General features: G+C 40.6%; 1 protein-coding gene across 8 annotated transcripts in view; it reads right to left on the reverse strand.

The window, feature by feature from the left end:
- enah (ENAH actin regulator) overlaps positions 1–21,196 on the reverse strand; it is a 160,417-nt gene that overhangs the window by 25,929 nt on the left and 113,292 nt on the right. For all 8 annotated transcript variants that reach the window (XM_047574484.1, XM_047574483.1, XM_047574482.1 and 5 more), the window contains exon 5: positions 1,983–2,299. In XM_047574484.1, the coding sequence (XP_047430440.1) occupies positions 1,983–2,299 (317 nt within the window). The remainder of the gene's footprint in view (positions 1–1,982; positions 2,300–21,196) is intronic.

The raw sequence follows: 21,196 nt of genomic DNA on the forward strand, positions 1-21,196 counted from the left end.
CTGATTTGATTTGAAACAAACAAACAATAAAAAAAACAGTGAGGCGGTAGGGCTTTCACAGATCCTGAAACTAGATCACCACTTCAGTAATACACATGTTCTCAGAGTTCATTTTTCAGTTGATTCACTGACTGATTACTTCAGATCAATCACTCAGCTGGTTTAAAAGACAGCTCACATACACAGTTATAAGAGATAAAAAGTAATCTCTGACGCATTAAATGTCAAATTGCATCCTCCATCCCTCAAGACTCATTTGTTCAAAGAGAACGTGTGTGTTTGACAACTCCTGAATTCCTGCGCGATCCATTATTTCTCTATATGTTATTGTGCTAGATAGTTATCCTGGAGTTTTTACATGCATGTGCACACACACCAACACAAACATTCATCCTTGGGGTCGCACCAGCATTCTCCGTGATGAAGTATTTTTAGGATCTGAGCAGTGCCACTGAAGTAAATTGGCTGACCTGTTTTTGTGTGTGTTTATGCATGCATATGCTGGCATGCCAAGCGTGGTACTAAGCAAATTTCTTTCTTATAGAAATACTAAACGTCACCTTGCCACAGCAGTCGAGAATGTGTACAAAGCAAACATACTTCCACCTGTGGCACCTACTGCTGCTTAATTTTAGTGGTAATTACACTAAAATGAAAACAAATTTACTCACATTTAAAACGGGACAAAGCTAAGTTCATCCAGATCAATGTTTATTTTTTAAGCGTCAGATATTCATCACACAATTTTTAGAGTTACTAAAAATATATCCAGTATACTGGTAATCTTTGGGAAGAACCGGCAGCAAATCTTATTGTTCTCCCTCACCCATGTGTCAAGCCTACATGTCTGCAAATTGATTGATTATTTGTAGGTGTTGAGTGTCTGCTGTGTTTCTGTTACTGGTCAAGACTGGTGATGCCCTTTCTAAAATAATATATTATTCTCTATGGTCACGTGCAAGAACTAACATTAATTCCCCCTAATGTCTTATTGTAGTTTAGCACTAACAAGAGTAGATATAGACAATGGTCAAATAAAATGATATGACATCTCATAACTCAGATGAAATCTAATCTCCTATATTTCAATGCCCTGTATCCATGCCATCTCTTCTACTTAGTGGAAGCAAATTTATGTTAAATATGCGCACTAAAAAAAAGCAAAGAAAGCAAAAAAAAGGAGTTGCTCACTGCTAGAAAGAAACAATTGTAATGCTTCACATTGTAATGTAGATGATGGTGAATACAGGAGAACACGTAAAAATATTACCACCCTTACATTATCGATAAAAAGACAAAAGGTCTAAAGTCACAGTTTAGTTTGGATGGTACATGGTAGGATTTCCATTTATTACTGATAAGCATGTATTTGTTTGTTTTTTAAATACTGACTGAAAAAAAATCCACTAAGACATATGCAGCATATAATATATAATAGAATTAGAATTAGAAAACCTTTATTTGCCATACAATGGGGAAATTGCAGTTTGCAACAGTAAACATAGGGGCAGAAAAATAACAAGAATAAAGAGTGGCATATATACAAAAAGTATTGAATTGCAACAAAAAATACTGTATTATATACTACACTACACTATATGGTTAGTATGTGGTATGTAATTGGGACACATGAATATCACATGTTCCAAAGTTAATACAAGAAAATATCGTAATTTAATGATGCATTTTGGTAAGAAATGTATAAAGACTAACTCCCTGTTAAAATGTGTATTATCCACTATTAAATTATGCATTTGTAGAGCTTTCAGTTTAAACAGAAACAAGTCTTTTTTACCAAAGCACATGTCAAAAAAGATTAAGAACATTGTGAAGACAAATTCTGTATTGATCTATAGCTCAGAGTATCGATTATTTAGGTAAGAACATTTCAGATATAATCGTGCAAACGTATGTATTCAGCACTGGCCTTCAAACGTTTCTGTATGCAAGTGCAAGTATATGTGAAAAAGTTTATTACTCACCAGCATTGGAGACACGTCTCCCTCTCTCCCAGTCCTGCTGCTCTCTGTCTAACTGCTCCTGCTGTTCCCTCTCCAGCTGCTCTCTTTCTGCCTGCTCCCTTTCCATCAGCTCACGCTCAGCATGCTCCTGCTGCTCCTGGTACTCCTGATCCCGTCGCTCCCTGTCCATCTGTGCCTCTCTCTCCTGACGCTCTTGTTCTTGACGTTCGCACTCCTGCCTCTCTAACATCTCTCGCTCCAGGCGCTCCTGTTCCTGACGTTCTCTCTCCTGGCGCTCCCGCTCCATCTCCTTCTGTCTCTGCAGCTCCTGAAGCTGCCTGGAGATAGGTAAGGATAGGTGAGGATAGGTGAGGATAGGATAGGATAGGATAGGATAGGATAGGATAGGAGAGGAGAGGAGAGGAGAGGAGAGGAGAGGAGAGGAGAGGAGAGGAGAGGAGAGGAGAGGAGAGATGATTTCAAAAAGTCTAAAATCAAATCATAAACTTTTTGAACCAAATGTTCAAAAACATCAACAATGCAAGAAAAAAAGGGAATAAATTGGGTAAACTAGTGTTAGGTCAGTAATGACCATCTTTGCTAAAATTTGGGTACATTAGAAACACACATTAAATTGAGCTTGCTTAAAAAAAATAAACTGGAGAAAATTGGCAATGCAATAATCCTAATTTGTTCATTTTTTCAAGCACTATATGTGATGTTAATTATCTAGTGATGATGATGCAGTCTGTTCTCCTGAAGGTGTATCAGACCATCACAGGTTGTATCTGCAGATTCTTACTGGTCACAAGATGTCAGCAGAAGGCAGCAGCAGAGGAACAGTTGCTGCAGCAGCAAACAGGAAAACAGCAAGACTGGGCCATGTGGGCAAAATATGGGAATGTTTCCACGTTTTCATGTGTGCATGCTGAAATAAGCAATTTTCTGTTTATGGTAGATGTGAAAAAAACGCGCACACACACACGCATATCAATTCAGGTACTGTGATGTAAGTTGTCCTCACTCAACCTGTTCTTCTGAAAGTTGACTCAGTGATAAAAGTCAATGTTGTTTAATGCAAACACTGACACCCTTTCCTACCACCAGCCTGAGAAAGTTGTGTAAAAGTTTCCAGGTTATGCCACATGTAACCCCTTAATATATTAGGCTACATAAATAAATTAGAAAAAGAAAAGGAAAGGAAATGAATGTTTTATTAATTGTTTCGTTTAATAGGAAAACTGTATGTACGGTTTTGTCCAGTTCCAATGTTTCCTATGTTTTTATGTCCCATGAATGCATCAGATCAGAACAGCTTTGAGTGTGAGTGAGTGTCAGTCTACGCAGAGAAAGAGAGCATGTAGTCGGAGCAAAGTTTTGTAAAGTATTTTGTTTTATTTTGCAATTGAATTGGTTCATGTTTATATTATAGAAAGTAGACGTTAAAATGGTTATTTTCAAGAAGCAGCTTAACTAAGATGTGCAGTACTGCATAGTGTTTTGTGTCATGGTAACTGTTGCCATGGTAACTGAGATTGACAACTGTGTTACTAAATATCTGATGATATTTCTCTGACCCTGTCTGTTGACAGGTCAGGTTTTTTTGTTTTGTTTTGTTTGTTTATGTTTTTTTGGATTTTGTTTTGCGTGTTCCAGTTAAATGAAGTGAAGCGATGGTGAGCCATCCCCTTGATCTAGAGTGAAGTGGATCCAAGATATCCCCTCGTCACTGGACAGGTCCTGCTACACTCTCTGGTGTGGTAGGCTCAACATCTGGAACACCCTCACCCTCAGCCCTGTCACACAATTCCCCCTACCCTCATTTCCCCAGACTTGCATTTTCTTCATCCCTGGAACACTGGACCTGCACTCATCTTTTGACATTTTCTTGGACATTGAACTTCTTTTGGAATTGGAAAACACATAGCTTTTGTGTAGGGTAATTTATTTCATTTGCAAAATTAATAAGTGAATGGTGTTTGTAATGTATTCTAACTAATATTGTGTTTCTTTTTTGTCTTTGGGTCATTTAAAACTGTTACATTGGACCACAGATCATAAAATAAACCCGTAGTAGGATTTATTCATGATAAAAATATTAATAAAATTTAGATTTGACTGGTTTCAATGGCTTTTTGTATTGCATTTTATTCTTCTTGATACTGTTATTGTATTGAGTTTCAAAATCTGAATTGGAATCAAAACTTATAGGACTTCTGGTTCATTATTTGACTGGCAAATATATTATCATTAAAATTCTGCTAAATTAAATAATGTATAAATCTTAGGTTTGAGAGCTGCATGTTAAAAGACAAAATCATTTACAGAGGTGCCATCTTGACAGGAAAAAAATCAGCCATTTCGTGTTATTACGGCATATTATCTGATTAATAATGACTACATATCACTAAATATTTTAACATTGCAGAAGTGCTTTGATTTTTTATTTTATTTTTTTTTGACAACCAAAGTATGTTGTCATTTTCAAATGATAAGCTGGTAAACTGTTATGTTGAAATTCAAGAAAGACCCAACAACAGACACAACAATGATCATTCCATTTTCTTATTTCATCTCATCTTCTACAACCACTTATCCTCACTAGAGTTGCTGGAGCCAATCCCAGCTGTCATCAGCAAGAGGCAGCGTACACCTTGCAAAGGTTGCCAGTGTTAACCACAGAGTCACTGAGCTGCCCAGCATGATCATTCCAATCAAACTATTTCCACCCCCCTTTTCCTTGTGGATGACATAGTACAATGGCAGGCATCAAGGCAATGGGGACAGACCCATGCATAATCCATCCTTCTAATGTCTACATGAATTTGTAGAATTAGGAACTAAAACCAGCCATTCCTTAAATGCATGCAGAAAGCAGGGTATGTAAAAAAAAATCTTTTTCAGCATGAAAACATTGAGCCTTCACTAACATTACAATGGGACTTATGAAGAGTAACCAATAAGGACACCCAAAACAGCAATATCGTAAAAAGGCCTGTGAGAGGTTGAAAAATACCATCACGGGGGCACAGAAGTCAATTGTTCTCTCATAACATTTAAATTACAGACTATTATTGAATTTGGACAAAATAAAGCCAAAAATAAATGACATACCCTGCCTTTAAGGTAAGCATGAAGTTGGATAGTGGTGTAACTGTAACAGTCAAGCACTCATCCAGGTCACACAGCATATGACAGGGAAAGAATCCTTACAGTCCACAGTTCCGCTGATGCCCTTAATAGGTAAATAATAATACTGTTATGTTGACAATGGAAACAACCTTAAATGACACAATGATGGCATCATGCATCTAGAGGGAAAAAAAAGATTCTCTGGAGAGTTAGCTAATGGTAGTTTCGAGCAACATGCTGCATTAAGCTAATTAAGCGAAGTATCAAATTGTGTAAAAAAACCCCAAAACAAACCAAAAAAGGAACATTAGAACATTTTTATGGTATATACTAGTTATTTTAGCACACAGTAAGAGTACAGTGAGCAGGATCCAGTTCAACATCCCTTCTGGTTCAACAGCCTCTTTAATGTTTAAACTGCTCTATTTCCAAAGGGACTCCTGCTGTATAGATGTGAGAGTCATGTGATTTGTCACATGCACACACATACACACACAAACTTTAAATACTTGTCTAGAGAGACATGGTTGAGACGTGTGTTTGAGGATAATTTCTGTATGCTTGTATCTGTATGTGCTTGTGTGGAATTTTGCATGAAAACGTGACAGAGAGCCTGAAGTTTATCAGGGTGGCACCTTTGGGTCTCCTACACAGTATAGCTATTGAGCTGGTGATATGCAAAGACAATGCAAACCGTCTCAGCACATACATACCATTCCAGTAAGAACAGTTTTTCACTGACATGACTTTATTGGTACATACATACTTTCATTTAGAATGACAGACGAGAAAACGTCTCTCTAAATAACACAGACTATTACATAAGATGAAATCAGGACTGCTGAAGTCTCCTTTTCTCACTGAAACAATTATTTTATTCATGTTTCTAATCAGCAGCAAAAGTTGTCAAATATATAAATGATGAAGTTTCTTATTTACATTATATACTACTGATTTTATGATCTTACCAGACACACTGCCATGTCTAGTCTGTCAAGAAATTCTCAACAGCACATAATCGATAGGAATGTTTATACAATTAAATGTGCCACTACATGATTAATACTTCGGTCAATTTTACAGTTAAATTATTTCAAAATGTCCATATACCCCTCTTCCTAAGGCAGGTACTAGCACAGAGGCAGAACAAGAGCGTAGCCAGCCAAGAAGGGAGAAGATCAGTGGTCAGAAACCAAGGGTGAAGTGGCAAGGCGCAGCTGAAACTAGGAAGAGGGAGGACATCAATAATGATTTGGCCAGAGCGTTAGGTGAACTAAAAGGGACAGTAGAGAATAAGTTGGAGAGGATGGGAGATATAATCTACGATTATGGTAAGGAAAGATTTAACATTAGTGAGAAACAATACTTCTAGGTCTAGGCGCCAGCAGGAAATTGATGGACTTATATGAAGAAGGAGAATGCTTAAGAAGCAGTGGAAGAAGGCTACAGAAGAGGAGAAGAAAGGCATTAATTGCTTACAGGGGGGTGTGAAGGAGCGGCTGGCAACATTAAGAAGGGAGGAGAGCAGTAGGAAAATAGGAGAAGGAAAGAGCGGGCGAGAGTAGCATTCTATAGGGATCCATTTAGATGTGTGAAGTCGCTATTGAGTAAAGAGAAGAATGGCAGCCTGATGGTGCCAAAGCAGGAACTTGAGGTGTACTCGGTGAAGGTACACAAAGACAAGGAAAGGTTTAGAAAGATGGCATTCCCCTCTGATATTCCACGAATCAGAGGAAAAGGCAATCAGTGAGATGTTAGCCCACCAAGGTTGAAAGAGGTTCAGCCCCAGGGCCTATTGGAGTCCCGTATCAGCTGTATAAAAGTGCACCAGATGTACTGAGATTTCTTTGGAAATTGATGAAAAAAGTTTGGAAGAAACAGGTCATTCCCAAGGCATGGCGTAGAGCAGGGGGGATATTAATTCCCAAAGAGAAGGGCTCAGTAGAGATAAGTCCGTTTAGACCTATCATTTTGTTTAATGTTGAGAGGAAGGTCTTCTTCAGTGTTTTGGCACAGAGGCTGTCCGGTTACTTGGAGGAAATGGCTACCACCCTGGGCGTGTCAGGTCGCTCTGTTGCACTGGAGTTGGGGGGGATGCAGTGGGTGGGGTCTCTGTCTGCCTTGGGGGGGCCCCTGCCCCTCCGGGGGCGGATGGGGGATAGGCGATGCCATTGCTCGCTCTAGTGAAGTGAAGTGATGGATGGCCCGTCCCTTGTTGGGTGCTGGGCCAGTGCCCGTCTGTGGGGGCTTTGCTACGCTCATGGGGGGTCGCCTCGGTTGGTGGGGCGTCTCTGGCCACTCTATTCACTGCGGTGTAGCACTGCCCTCCCTGTCACACAAGGTCGCTACACTCAAAGATTAACAGGATAGTTCCCAGGGAGGGCTGGTGATGGTCACACTCATGCACTAAAGTGATAAAATATTCAGCTGCAAGAATATAACTGCATGAACCTCATATAATGTTGACACCCTGTGGTGTTCAACTATGTAGACAAATGCAGAAAAAAAGGCCTAGTCAAAGCATAATTTGCAAATATACAGCTCTGCTAAACCACAGCAGAGTATACTTCAGCATGGCAGCAGCTGGAGGTAGGCATCAAGGCAGAGTGTACAATCTCTCCACTAGCCTTTACAATGGCAATGGAGGTGATTGTTAGGGCCTCGAAATGGGTGGTAGGTGGAGAAAGGCTGCATGGAGGGCTTTGTCTCCCCCCAATTAGGGCCTACATGGATGACATGACGACTGTGACGTCAACTGCTCCATTTACTAGCCGACTGCTGGATAAGATAAACAGCAACTTGCAGTGGGCTAGGATGAAGATGAAGCCGAATAAGTCTAGGAGTATCTCAGTTGTTAAAGAAAAGGTAGTAGATAAGAAATTTGTCATAAATGAGGAGGTGATACCCACAGTGCTAGAGAAGCCAGTGAAGAGTCTGGGAAGGTGGTATGACTCAAGTCTCAGCGATGTAGCATGTAGTTTGAGGGACTTAGACAAGAAATGATTCAAGGCATTTCAAGCATAGACCGGTCAGGGCTCCCAGGAAAGCTGAGATTATGGTGCATGCAGTTTGGGTTATTGCCCCGACTAATGTGGCCACTGACAGTATATGAGGAAGGTGTCATGGAGAGAGCTGCGGAGCATGGAGGCTAGTAGGACTAGATTTATGATAGGGGCAATTTTAGACGGGCTGCCATCTCCCCAAAACCTAAACCAGTGGTTAGGGGAGGATGCTGCCTGCCCACTTTGTTCTTGCTTATGTACGCTTAGCCACATTCTCATAGGTTGCAGGGTCAGCCTCTACCAAGGGAGATACACCTGGCGTCACAACCAGGTTCTGAAATGCTTAGCAGCTGCAATTGAGGAAAAACTAATTGAAGCCAATTCCTCATCTGCTAGAAAGGAGAATAGGCACAATATGTCGAATGAGTGCAAGAGAGATAGATATGCGGCATTGGCATCGGATGCGGAGCAGCGAGGCTGGAGCACCCCGGTGCACCCACTGGAGGTCGGCTGCCGTGGATTTGTTACGAAATCCGCCACTGCTCTCCTGTGTGAGTTGGGCATTCGCGGAAAAGAACAGAGGGTTGCTGTAATGTCCCTGGCAGCGGAGCAAGTGAGTCAGTGATTGTGGCTACAGAGGAAACACGCTAACTGGGGAGCATGCTAAAGGTAAGGCTAGCTGTGTACTGTCAATAGATAGCAGTTGTAGTAAGATTAATCGAGTCTGTCGGTTGAAAGGTGGAGTGGTGGCTGCATTGAGGGGGTTGACTGCGGGATGCTGGAGCTCACTGTTAAGCTCTCTTGTGGTGTCATGGGCCTAACTTAACGAAACATTGGTGAAGGGAGGTGCCCACTTGAAAACCACAATGATGTGCTTCAAGCAGAGGAATAGCAGAACACAAAACAGCAGAACACAGACACATTGTATTTAACTGTATCTCGGTAGAATATGCTGCAGCAATAATGTAAACGTTCTCAAGGATTCTCAAAGACATTGGATTCTTTTGGGCATTTGAAAATACATCACCAAAACAATCCACTGTGACAGCCATGATGCTTTTATGCAAGTTCTACAAACGTTTTCCTAACAACCTAGAGAGGTCCATAGATGTATGAAAAGTGAGCCTCATATATAATTATGTTTATATACAGCATATGCAGTACTGTACAAAAGTATCAGGCAGATGTGAAAAAATGCTGTAAACTCAGAATGCTTAAAAAATGTGTTAACAGTTTCGTTTAGTTAATATTTGGTGGGACCAAGACAGACAGACAGACAGACAGACAGACAGACAGACAGACAGACAGACCAAGACTTCAAAACAGCTTCAGTTCTTCTAGGTAAACATGCACACAGTTTTTGAAGGAACTCGGCTGGTAGGTTGTTCCAAACATCTGGGAGAACTAACCACAGATCTTCTGTAGGCTTCCTCACATCCTTTTGTCTCTTCATGTGTTCTGCTCTGCTCGGTGAAGAATGAAATAGAGACTTCTGCTGGCCCACAATCATTTTATTTCTTTAAAGAAAGGTTAGTCCACACACGAGCGGTGATTGTGGAGAAAGACCCTGAGCTTCTGGCAAGGTCCACCTTTATGGGATGGATGCCAGTTCTCAGGTGACACTTGCAAGGGTTCTTCAAAGGGTCCTGTGATCAATTGGTGGGCCTTGGATTTTACACCTACACAGGAACCAGTATAGTCACCTTAATTGCACTACAATCGGATAACACGTGTGTGCATGCTCCACAACTGCTGCACTGACATGTGACCCCGGAACATAAACATCGAAGAAAGCTGATCGCAGAAGAAGACGGTAAACAGGGCCGGTAGAAGAACCGTCTGAGGGATAACACATATATCTGAACCAAAAGTAGCACACACATTACGTAGGAGATTGAAAGAGCTGTAGTATTATCTGTTTGGTTGTTGTTTGAAATACTGTTCTGTGGCATGAACGACTCTTGTTGATTATATGACATACTAGGTCAACTACAAAACGGACCATATTAACACTGTATTATCCCGCTGAAAAGACACATATCGCCACCTAGTGTGGAGGAGGAGGACATGTTCTCGTCAGTTATTTGATTTTCTCCATTGCATGTAAACTGGGACAAGGACTATAGTCAGAATGTCGAATTTTGAGCATAGCAATCATACTTCTCCCTGAAAGTTAAATACACAGACGGCCAAAAAAACTAATTTGTTACAAGCCAAGGGCCAGACTGGTTCAATGTTTATTAAAACATATTGAAATGATTGCACATAGCCTATTGAACCAAGACCTAACACAGTGAACCGTATATTATTTAATGATTAAATGAATAATCCAATGTTTTTTTATGGCTGTCAGTAATTTCAAGGGAAAACATTTTCAACAGGCAAACAGCAAAAAAGTAAATGTCCTTCAAAAACAAAATAAATTCATCAATTAATTTGCATGTATTATGAACTGAAAATGCAACATTGTGCTGCTTTATGGTCCTACCAATTACTGCTATCAAATAGTAAAATGAGTATAATAATAATATAATAATAATAATAAAAAATCAAATCAGTTGCATTCTTTCTCATGGCTCTTATCTACAAGTTTCCCTGAGTCCATTAACTGAAAAATAAATAAAAATAAAATACATAAAAAAATAATAAAATACAATAAGATAAAATACAAAAATATATGGAACACAGACAAAACAATACTTCCTTTAAAGAAAAATCACATGTCTTGTAGAAACAAACGTAAAAATTTAACTGAATTAAAAACTAAAAATATGTTAATGCTCTGTGATGCTCACTTGTCTGAGGCTGAGCCTGATACTCGGTGGTGTCTTATCTTTTGTACAAGTTCATCAATGTTCGGGGTCAGGCTCTGAGCTGAGGAAATCCTCAGGACTGAGTGAAGGTGTTTATCAGTAAGACGGCTCCTGTGTGATGTTTTGTTTAGCTTCATCAAAGAGAACAGTTGTTCACACAGGTATGTGCTGCCAAACATAGAGAACGTCTGAGCAGCTCCAACTCCAACTCCAAAAGGTTGATGGAGTTGCGAGCACTTCAAACCTGCTATTTTGGGCTTCAAAGTCAGCAAATTGGCGTCAGAAGTCGGCGGCAAGTATGTTGAGTTTATCAGCAAACTGTGCACTGAGGAACACAGCGGTAGAGAGCTTCTCTTTCATGGTCTGGCAGCTGGGAAAGTGGCTCAAGTTTTCTTTGTGCATCTGTGTCTTCCACAGACTCAGCTTGGTTTTGAATGCCTTCACTGTACTGTACATATCAGAGATGATACGCCCCTGTCCCTGCAGCTGCAGGTTCATCACATTCAGATGGCTTGTGTTGTCGCACAGAAATGCCATTTCACACATAAATGTTTCATCTCGGAGCTCTGTTGTGTCTTTCCCTTTGCTTTCCATGAACAGAAAGATCTCCTCATGCAGCTCAAAACATCTTTGCAGCACCTTTCCCTGGCTTAGCAAACGCAAATCTGTGTGATAGGGCAAATCACCATACTTCTGTATCTAACTCCTCTCCTTTGCCTCTGATGAAGTTAACTGCACGCGTTATGATGCTCATTACATGGTCCATTTTCAAGGCTTTGCCACACAACGACTCCTGGTGTATCATGCAGTGATAAGCTGTCAGGTCATCTGAGACGTTTTCGTCCCGCATCCTCTCACGCATCCATGCCACCAATCCACTCCTGTGTCCACACATCGCGGGTGCTCCGTCTGTTTTTCCTAATCCCATGAGTTTTTCCCCAAGGCAGCCCCATCTCATTTCAAATTCTGGATACCTCTTCATACAGATCTTGTCCTGTAGTCGTGCCACGCATAGGACGTAATGCCAAAAACTGTTATGCTCAGGCTGGAGTCCACTCCACAAATGAAAATTGACAGCTGGGCAATGTCAGTTGTGTTGGTGCTCTCATCCACAGCAAGGGACTATGCGATGAAATCTTTTCCCTTTTCCACAAGCTGTTCTTTTAGATTGGTGGAAAGCTGGTCTACACGTTCAGCAATGGTGTTTTTGGCTCAGGCTCACGTTTAAAAAATAGCTGCCTTTTGTCTGGGCACACTTCGTCACAAACTTTAAGGACACAGTTTTTGATAAACTCTCCCTCTGTAAATAGCTGGGCTGATATTGCGACTTCTTCTGCCACAATAAAACTTGCCTTGACAGCAGCCTCACTTTGTTATTTGGCCTTTGTGAACAGAGCCTGGCGGAACTTAAGACCTAGTTTTAATTCTTCCACCTTCTGTAGCCTTTGTTTCGTGTCCATATTCTTGTCTTTGTCTTTGTGTTTCTTAGATGTTTCATAGTGCCTTCTTGATTAGAAGATTATATAGATTATATTCTTTCATTACAGCCACACTTTCCCCACACACAAGACACACAGGTTTGCCTTTTACCTCCGTAAACATATACTCTGCCTCCCACCTGGCTTGAAACCCCCTGTTCTCACCGTCCATCTTCTGTTTAGTCATTTTTGGGGAGGGGGGTTGCTGAAAGTTGATATCTGCTCTGAATGCCGATGAATAATGAAGCCTAGGCCCGCTTGCGGCGCTGCAGTGAGTTCACGGGCTACCGTTGCATTGTGGGGAATGGAGTATTGGTGCGTGCAAAACACCAGCAGGTGACTGCGGCCTGCGGGCTTTTTGGAGAAAATGCGCCGTGTATCCAACAAGAAATTGTGGATTTGAAACATTTGTCGGACAACATTAGAAAACATGGATGCAGTGTAAGTCACATCGGAAACAGCGTTAAACTGTTCATGTTTCGAAAATACTGTTTCAGCAGTGCAGGACGTATGGTTGGATAGCATAGTGGTTAGTGATGCTGGCTGCCACATGGGCTACCGAGGTTCAAATCTTGGTCAAATCACACTGAATATATATATATATATATTTTTTTTTCCCCCACAGTGCAGTGTTGGTTGTCAAAGTTTCAGTAAGATTCTCAGCTTAGGTTGTTTAAATTTTTTGTCATATTTATTTTTATTTATATTTCCCAGAGGTTGTACTTTTTATTTCACATATTTTGCATGAAAGCACCAACTGAGTCTGTTAAAGTTGTCTGTTAGTGAAATGTTGTGAATGTCATGTCAAAACCTTATGATTAATGCTTGAAGAAGTGACTGAATAGAACAACACTTGCAGCTAAGGGTAAAAAGGAATAGTTCCCTCTCTAGCATCGCCTGTTGCTGATTTGTGTGTGTGTGTGTGTGTGTGTGTGTGTGTGTGTGTGTGTGTGTGTGTGTGTGTGTGTGTGTGTTTATACTATAATATTATCTTCTAGTGTTTCAGGTTCAAGTTGCACAAACTTTTCATTCAACAAATTTAAAAAGTTGAAATTTTTCTTTGATTTGGCTTGTATTTTGTCATTAAGGGGTGGTTAAAAGGTCCTGAAGCCAAACCAGTTGAGAACCACTGATGTAGAACACTACAAAAGTGCAGTGTGCCTGTAATTGATGTAACTGTGTGTATTGAATGTAATGTTTCTTTTGCTGCTATGTTAACTATTTAATCGGTATTATGCATTTGTTAGCCCACCCACCAAATTTCACCACCAGCCGCCACTGGGGCATAGACCTTGTGAAAAGGAACCCATCCCCCAGGGGAAACTTCATTCAGTGGAATGGTTTGAGCAAATTGCAACAGTTTAAAACCAAGATGTCAATGAAGTATCCCTTCATATTATTTTAAAATAATTGTGTGGAATGTCAGTCGCACAGATGACAATCATAAATATGAGCATTCCATCACAATCACTTCCAGGAATCCATTACAGTGATTCCCACAGTAAACCACTTAGTCCAAAATGTCTAGATACAGCAGGTAAAATAATTATTGAACACATCACAACTTTTCATAGTAAACATATTTCTAAATTTCTGTTGATGTGAAATTGTCACCAGATGTTTGTAACAACCCAAGTAAATCAAGAAACCAAAACAAGTTCAGAAATTACGTTATGTGTAATAATGTGAAATAACACAAGGCAAAAGTATTGTACACATGCAGAAAGGGAGGTGGTGATCGGAAGCCATCCTGCCCCTTGTCAGTGCAAATGAATATCAGCTGTTTCAGTCCAAACTGATGACCTATAAAAAGGTGTGCCATTACCAAGGTGTCACACAAGGAACATCTCATGATGGGTAAAAGGAAAGAAATCTCTCAAGCAACGTTATTGTTGTAAAACATTCTGATGGCATTGGTTACAGAAGGATTTCTAAACTTCTGAACGTTCCAGTGAGCGCTGCTGGAGCCATAATCGTGTTCCTCGCAAGATTTCTGACAGAAGAGTGTAAAGAATTAACAGAAGAGTTGTCCAAGAGTCAAGGACCATTTGTGGAGAGCTTCAGAAAGACCTGAAAATAGCAGGTACAACCCAGGTGTTAGCAGGTGCAACACTAACAGCAGCTGGAAAAGGTGAACGCCATCGACAGACTCCTTTATTACCGTCTATATCCGGGGTAAGCCACACATTGTAAAATACACAAGGAGGGAGCCCCACTCAGACCCATTGTCAGCAGTATAAACTCGGTCACATACAATATCGGCAAGCATTTGGCATCCACCCTGTCTCCGTTGGTAGGCAACACCCCACACAACATTGAAAATTCCAGGGATTTTGTGAACAAAGTCAAGAACGTCCCACTGGACCCAGACAGAAACCATCGTGTCCTATGATGTGACCTCACTGTTCACCTGCATTCCCACCACAGAAGTCACAGATGTAGTACGGAAAAGACTGCAAAAGGATGACACATTGGCCTCAAGAACAAACCTCACCCCAGAACAAGTCTGCATGTTACTCGACCTTGCCTGACCACCACCTATTTCCAATTTTTTTAATGGAGGTTTCTACAGGCAGAAACACGGCTGTGCGATGGGGTCACCAGTGTCACCGATTGTGGCCAATCTCTACATGGAAGAAGTAGAGAACAGAGCCCTGGGCACCTTTGCAGGTTCCACCCCCACCCACTGGTACAGGTATGTGGATGACACCTGGGTCAAAATCAGGACAGAGCAGGTGGAATCTTTCACACAACACATCAATGCAGTGGACAGCAACATCAAGTTCACCAGGGACGACATCAGCAGGGATAGCCTGGCCTTTTGGGACTGCTTGGTGAATGTTAAAGAACACCGAAACCTCAACATCTAAGTATACAGAAAACCCACGCACACAGAACAGCACTTATTAACTGATTCCCACCACCCTCTGGAACACAAACTAGGAGTGATCAGAACTCTCCAGCACCGAGCACAGACTGTACCCCCCACACAGGATGGAAAGGACAAGGAGGGACGACACATCAAACAAACCCTCAAAACCAACTGGGCCTTTGTCAAAGGCTCAAAAAGATATCTCAGGAAGGACAGGGAAGAGGAGCACAGCATAAGGAAGAACATTGTCACCCCTTACGTAGCTGGTGTATTGGAGAATCTTTGGAAAACACTGCAGCCCAGTTTATTTCAGACCTGGCAATACACTTAGACAAAACTGGTCAATCCCAAAGACAAAACACCCAGACAAAAACAGAGTAAGTGTATACTGTTCAGTGTAGTGAGGAATGTACAGACTTGTACATTGGAGAAACAAAACAACCCATCCACAAACGCATGGCCCAACACAGGAGAGCCAGCTCAGCAGGCAACGACTCAGCAGTCCACCTCCACTTGAAGGACAAAGGACACTCCTTCGTAGTAAATAAAGCAATCCATGACAAAATGGAAAAATGTTCTCTAAACAGAGGAGGTGGACTGAGATTCAATTAACCACCTATTTAGAGTTCAGTTTTGACTTTTATCCCCAAGACGTTTCAACATCATTCACAACTTGAGACTCCCACTAACAATAGCCTCGTTAGAGCTCTATTCACAGGGTAAGTACCCCAGGCACACAGTTTCCCCTTCCAACGACAGGTAAGTACCAGCCATTATGGAAATAGTGACCCCAGTTTCTGGTCAAGCAAGTTTCTGGTTGGTGTACCCACAGAGTTTTTTCCTATTGAAACCACAATTTCCCACTAGTCTATCAGAACTAAAGAAGCTACTTGGATGAGTGGCGGAATGTCTTCAAGAAATTCTACAAGTCCAGCTGCCTTTATTCAACGCAACAAGAGCAAAATTGAACTCTTTGGATGCCATAACACACACCATGTTTGGAGGACAAAATGCACTGACCATCACTCCAAAAACACTATATCAACAGTGAAGTTTGGAGGTGGAACATCATGGTGTGGGACTGGAGGATGAATGGAAAAAAGTACTGAGACATTCTTGAAAAAAATCTGCTGCCATCTACCAGAATGATGAAGATGAAACGAGGGTGGACATTTCAGCAAGACAATGATCCCAAACACAGAACCAAGTAAACTCTCAACTGGAGGGAAGGAAACTCTTTTAAAACTGCTGTAATTAAACCATTACTTAAAAAACACTCTTGACCCAGATGTTCTAGCCAACTACAGGCCAATTTCCAACCTTCCTTTTATTTCTAAATTTTTAGAAAGGGTTGCTGCCAATCAGTTGGTTGATAATTTAAACAGGAATGGTTTGAGAATTTCTGTCAGGTTTTAGAGCTCATCATAGTACAGAAATGGCTCTGGTTAAAGTTACCAACGATCTCCTCATGGCTTCAGACGATGGACTTGTCTCTATACATGTCCTGCTAGAGCTCAGTCATGCATTTGACACTATTGATCACAGTATTCTACTACAGAGACTTGAAAGTGTGATCAGGATTACAGGAACTGCATTAGGGTGGTTTGAATCATATCTGCCAGACAGATTTCAGTTTGTCCATGTAAACAACAACTCTTCTATATATACCAAAGTAAGCTATGGAGTTCCTCAGGGTTCTGTGCTAGGACCAATATTATTTACATTATACATGCTTCCCTTAGGCAATATTATTAGAAAGCACGGAATAAACTTCCGTTGCTACGCGGATGATACCCAGCTATATCTATCTATGAAACCAGATGAAACTAATCAGCTGGTTAAACTCCAAACATGCCTTGAAGACATAAAGGCTTATAAACTCAGACAAAACTGAAGTTATCGTATTTGGCTCTAAACATGTCAGAGATTCATTATCTAATCACTTGTTTTCGTTGGATGGCGTTACCTTGGCCCCCAGTACTACTGTGAAAAACCTTGGTGTTATATTTGACCAGGATATGTCCTTTAATTCTCACATAAAGCAGGTGACTAGGACTGCTTTCTTATACCTTTGTAATATCATCAAAATTAGGAACATCCTTTCTCAGAGTGATGCGGAAAAAATTGTTTATGCATTTGTGTCTTCAAGGCTGGATTATTGTAACTCGTTACTGTCTGGCTGTCCAAATAGCTCTTTAAAAAGCCTCCAATTGATTCATAACGCTGCAGCAAGAGCACTGACAGGAATTAGCAAGAGAGATTGTATTACTCCAGTTTTAGCTTCTCTTCATTGGCTCCCTTTAAAATCTAGAATTGAATTTAAAATCCTTCTCCTTACATGCAAGGCCTTGAAAGGCCTAGCTCCATCATATCTGAAAGACCTCACAGAACCATATTGTCCCAACAGATCACTACGATATCAAAATGCATGTCTACTTGTGGTTCCTAGAGTTTCTAAAAGTAGAATGGGAGGTAGAGCCTTCAGCTATCAGGCTCCTCTCCTGTGGAACCAGCTCCCAGTTTGGGTTGGGGAGGCAGACACTGTCTCTACTTTTAAGGTCAGGCTTAAGACTTTTCTTTTTGACAAAGCTTATAGTTAGGGCTGGTCTTAACCAACCCTTAGCTATGCTGCTATAGGCCTAGGCTGCAGGGGGACGATGCACTGAGGACATGTGCTCTACTCTCTCTTCTCTGGATCCTCTAATATCTTATAACTTATGTTCTATTACTAACCACTGTGTCTCACTCTGGGGCGGCTGTGGCTGTACTGTAAAAGCTTGAGTACCTTTGAGTAGGTAGAAAAGCGCTATATAAGAGCAAGACCATTTACCATTACTCTCTTCCCTTCCTTCCCCTCCCCCTTCACTCTCTGGTCTGGAGTGCTGAACATCTGACCTGTGGAGTTCTAAGCCACATCTGCTGTTGTGGCCTCATCAACCAGCCCAGTCTTCATGGTCTGGAGTTGAGCTCCATAAACTACATCTGCCCCAGTCTTCATGGCCTCCAGTTGTCCACTCTTATCAGATGAACAATTCACCAACCTGCCTATGATTCCTGTTGTGCTCAGAGACTGTCACATAAGATCATCAGCTGTTTGTTGTATTATTAGGTTCTACGTGTTTCCTTCAGCTTGATATATGTATCTATGACAGTTTGTTTTTCTGTTTCTGGCCCTGTTTCTCCCGTTTTTCTTTTCTCTCTATCTCCTCTGCTTCTACCCGTCTGGCCTTCGGCAGATGGGTCCCTCCATATGAGCTGGGTTCTGCTCAAGGTTTCTTCCTGTTTAAAGGGAGTTTTTACTTGCCACTGTCGCCCTCAGGCTTGCTGTGGAGGTTGCAGGCCGTTTTTTTTTAAAGTGTCTTGAGACAATTTTTGTTATTGGTGCTATATAAATAAAACTGAATAGAATTGAATTGGCTTCAGAGAAAGAAAACAAAGCTGCTAGAATGGCCCAGTCAATCGCCTGACTTGAATCCAATTGAAAATTTATGGAAGGAAGTAAAAACCTTCAAGATTTCAAGACTGTTTGTGGCCAAAATCCCACCTGAGCAATGCATGCGACTAGTTTCTCCATACAGAAGGCATCTTGAAGCTTTTTCACTCTGTTATTTTACATTATTACACATAACTTAATTCCTGAACTTATTTGTTTTGATTTCTTTCTATGTATGGATTACTTGAGTTGTTACCAACACCTGGTGGAAATTTCATGTCAATAGCCTTTGGAAATATGTTTAGTATGAAAAATTGTGATGCGTTCACTACTTATTTTACCCGTTGTATTTCCTTCCTCCAATTGCTGAACCCAAAAGAGATTTCTGTTCCGTTTCCACCCCTCTCTGGCTTGCAGGGAAGCATCACAGGACTCAAAGCTCTGAAAATCCTCCCACATTGCTTCACTGGTGTCTCACTCGCATCCTGACACAAGTTGCCAAGGAGACTGTTGCTAAAGGAGCATGAGAGGCAGCACTGCCTGGATCCTTGCATAGATATTCCCGTCCTCTTTGTCACAACTTACTATGACTGAGTTGAAGACACTCTTGAGAGTCAGAGAGGACTTGGGGTCATAAAGAAAACATTAAATGGATTATCATCAAAATTACGGAGCAAAAGTCATGATGGAGGGAGGCAAAAAACAATACAATCAGATATACCATCCCACTTGGTATAGATCAAAGGGTTGCGCTGGAGCTACATGACACATTTATTAAATTGCAGCGTTGTTTTGTGCTGCGCATCAGCTGCTGTGTTTATGTTTGTCACACATGTAACTGGGGTGTGGTCAGGTCAGAGCCGGCCCAGGGCATAAGCAAACTAAGCGCCTGCTTAGGGCCATGCGGCCACGAGGGGGCCCCCAAGAGCAATTAAATAATTTTATTTAATTAATCTAATTAGTTTATTTATTTTTGGGTGGGTGGGTGGAGTGTTGAGGAAGAACAGAGTCACATTAAAACAAGTCTAATGTGTGGATTAAGGTAGTTTATTTTGATTTGTTTTTTTACTAAAGCTCTTGCTCATAATTACATACATTTACATAGTTTTAAGACCTTATTACTCAACTTTGTATTTGTCTCAGGTAACTGTTGATTTATGTCATTATTTAAGTATTTGCTTGATATTTTATTTTATTTTATTTTATTTAATTCTGTCTGTTTTGTACAGTTGAGTTTGTAATTATTTTATGATTTTATTTGTTGTTGCACTTTATTGTTCTTTCACTACAAATTATTTTTGTATATTGCTGTTGAAGTTTTTTGAAAACAAAAGTAATAAAACAAAAAATTGGTTTGTATATTTTAACTGATTCAGAGTAGTTTTGATTGTCCTTGCTGTCTAGTTGCGACAAAAATAAACTTCATTCTGATACATGTGAAAAGTCATGTCAGACTGACAATAGGATAATCAGAGCTGCAATGAGATTGTAATAGGTGTATGCACAATCAACAATCAATATTACTGGCAGAAATAGGAGGCCCCCAAATCAAATTTTGCTTAGGGCCCCATGGAGGCTTGTGCCGACTCTGAGTTAGGCAGTAGTGGAATGATTAAGGGAGTTTATATACACCTATTCACCTGGGTGCGGATGAAGAAAGGGTGAATAGGGTGAGTGTATTTTTTTGTTGACCGCTCTTATTTCACCTTTACAGCTAAGCCTTGTCGAACACTGTATAAAATGAATTGTTGAAATAAATCTCTGGACGTAAAGCAACGGACATGGCTTTGTTGTATGTGTATCGTGTCAGCGATGCCAAGCTCCCTTACTTAGCCTGTTCATGTACGTATAGTCTGGAAAAAGTAGGTAAAAAGTGTAAGAACCCTGTTTGTATATGTGTGTAATATGTTACAATGTGTATGTTTAGTGCCCCGCACTTATTCTAATGTCCTAAGTTATGTTTCAGTGTTATAAAACACATGTTACTTTCAACTTCTATGTGTTTTACTAGTATTTTGTAAACATAAACTTTGGACTTTCACTACAAGTTTGTTTACCTTGATTTTCTACATGAAAATGAACATTTTTTTAACAATTTCATCACAGTAATATCCTATAATGACACTCTGAGTATTTCAAATAGTGGTTAAGAAGATGACTGATATTTGGTTGTTCAGTTCAGCAGCTCGGGTTGGTTGAAAAATCAAAAAACTTGAAGCCACTGCCAGTCATAGACAGCTTTGGTTTGGCTTTGATGATTAAAAGAAAGGGTTGGAGTGAGACACTCCACAACACGCACACTTCATATCAGGTCAGATCAATATGTAATGCATCATTAGTTTCAGCCTGGATAACTTTAAGGGATAGACTAAATCGTGTCTGAAATCATGTTAGGTTAATTCTTATTCAGAGGATTCTTGTTATATGTTAATGCTAATGCTAACTGTTAGGTAACACAACGTTAGTTGCGTGTTTCAGGGGTGTCCAAGCAGAAGCTGTATTTGC

The sequence above is a fragment of the Mugil cephalus genome, chromosome 21 (assembly GCF_022458985.1).
Source record: "Mugil cephalus isolate CIBA_MC_2020 chromosome 21, CIBA_Mcephalus_1.1, whole genome shotgun sequence".
Lineage (NCBI taxonomy): Eukaryota > Metazoa > Chordata > Actinopteri > Mugiliformes > Mugilidae > Mugil > Mugil cephalus.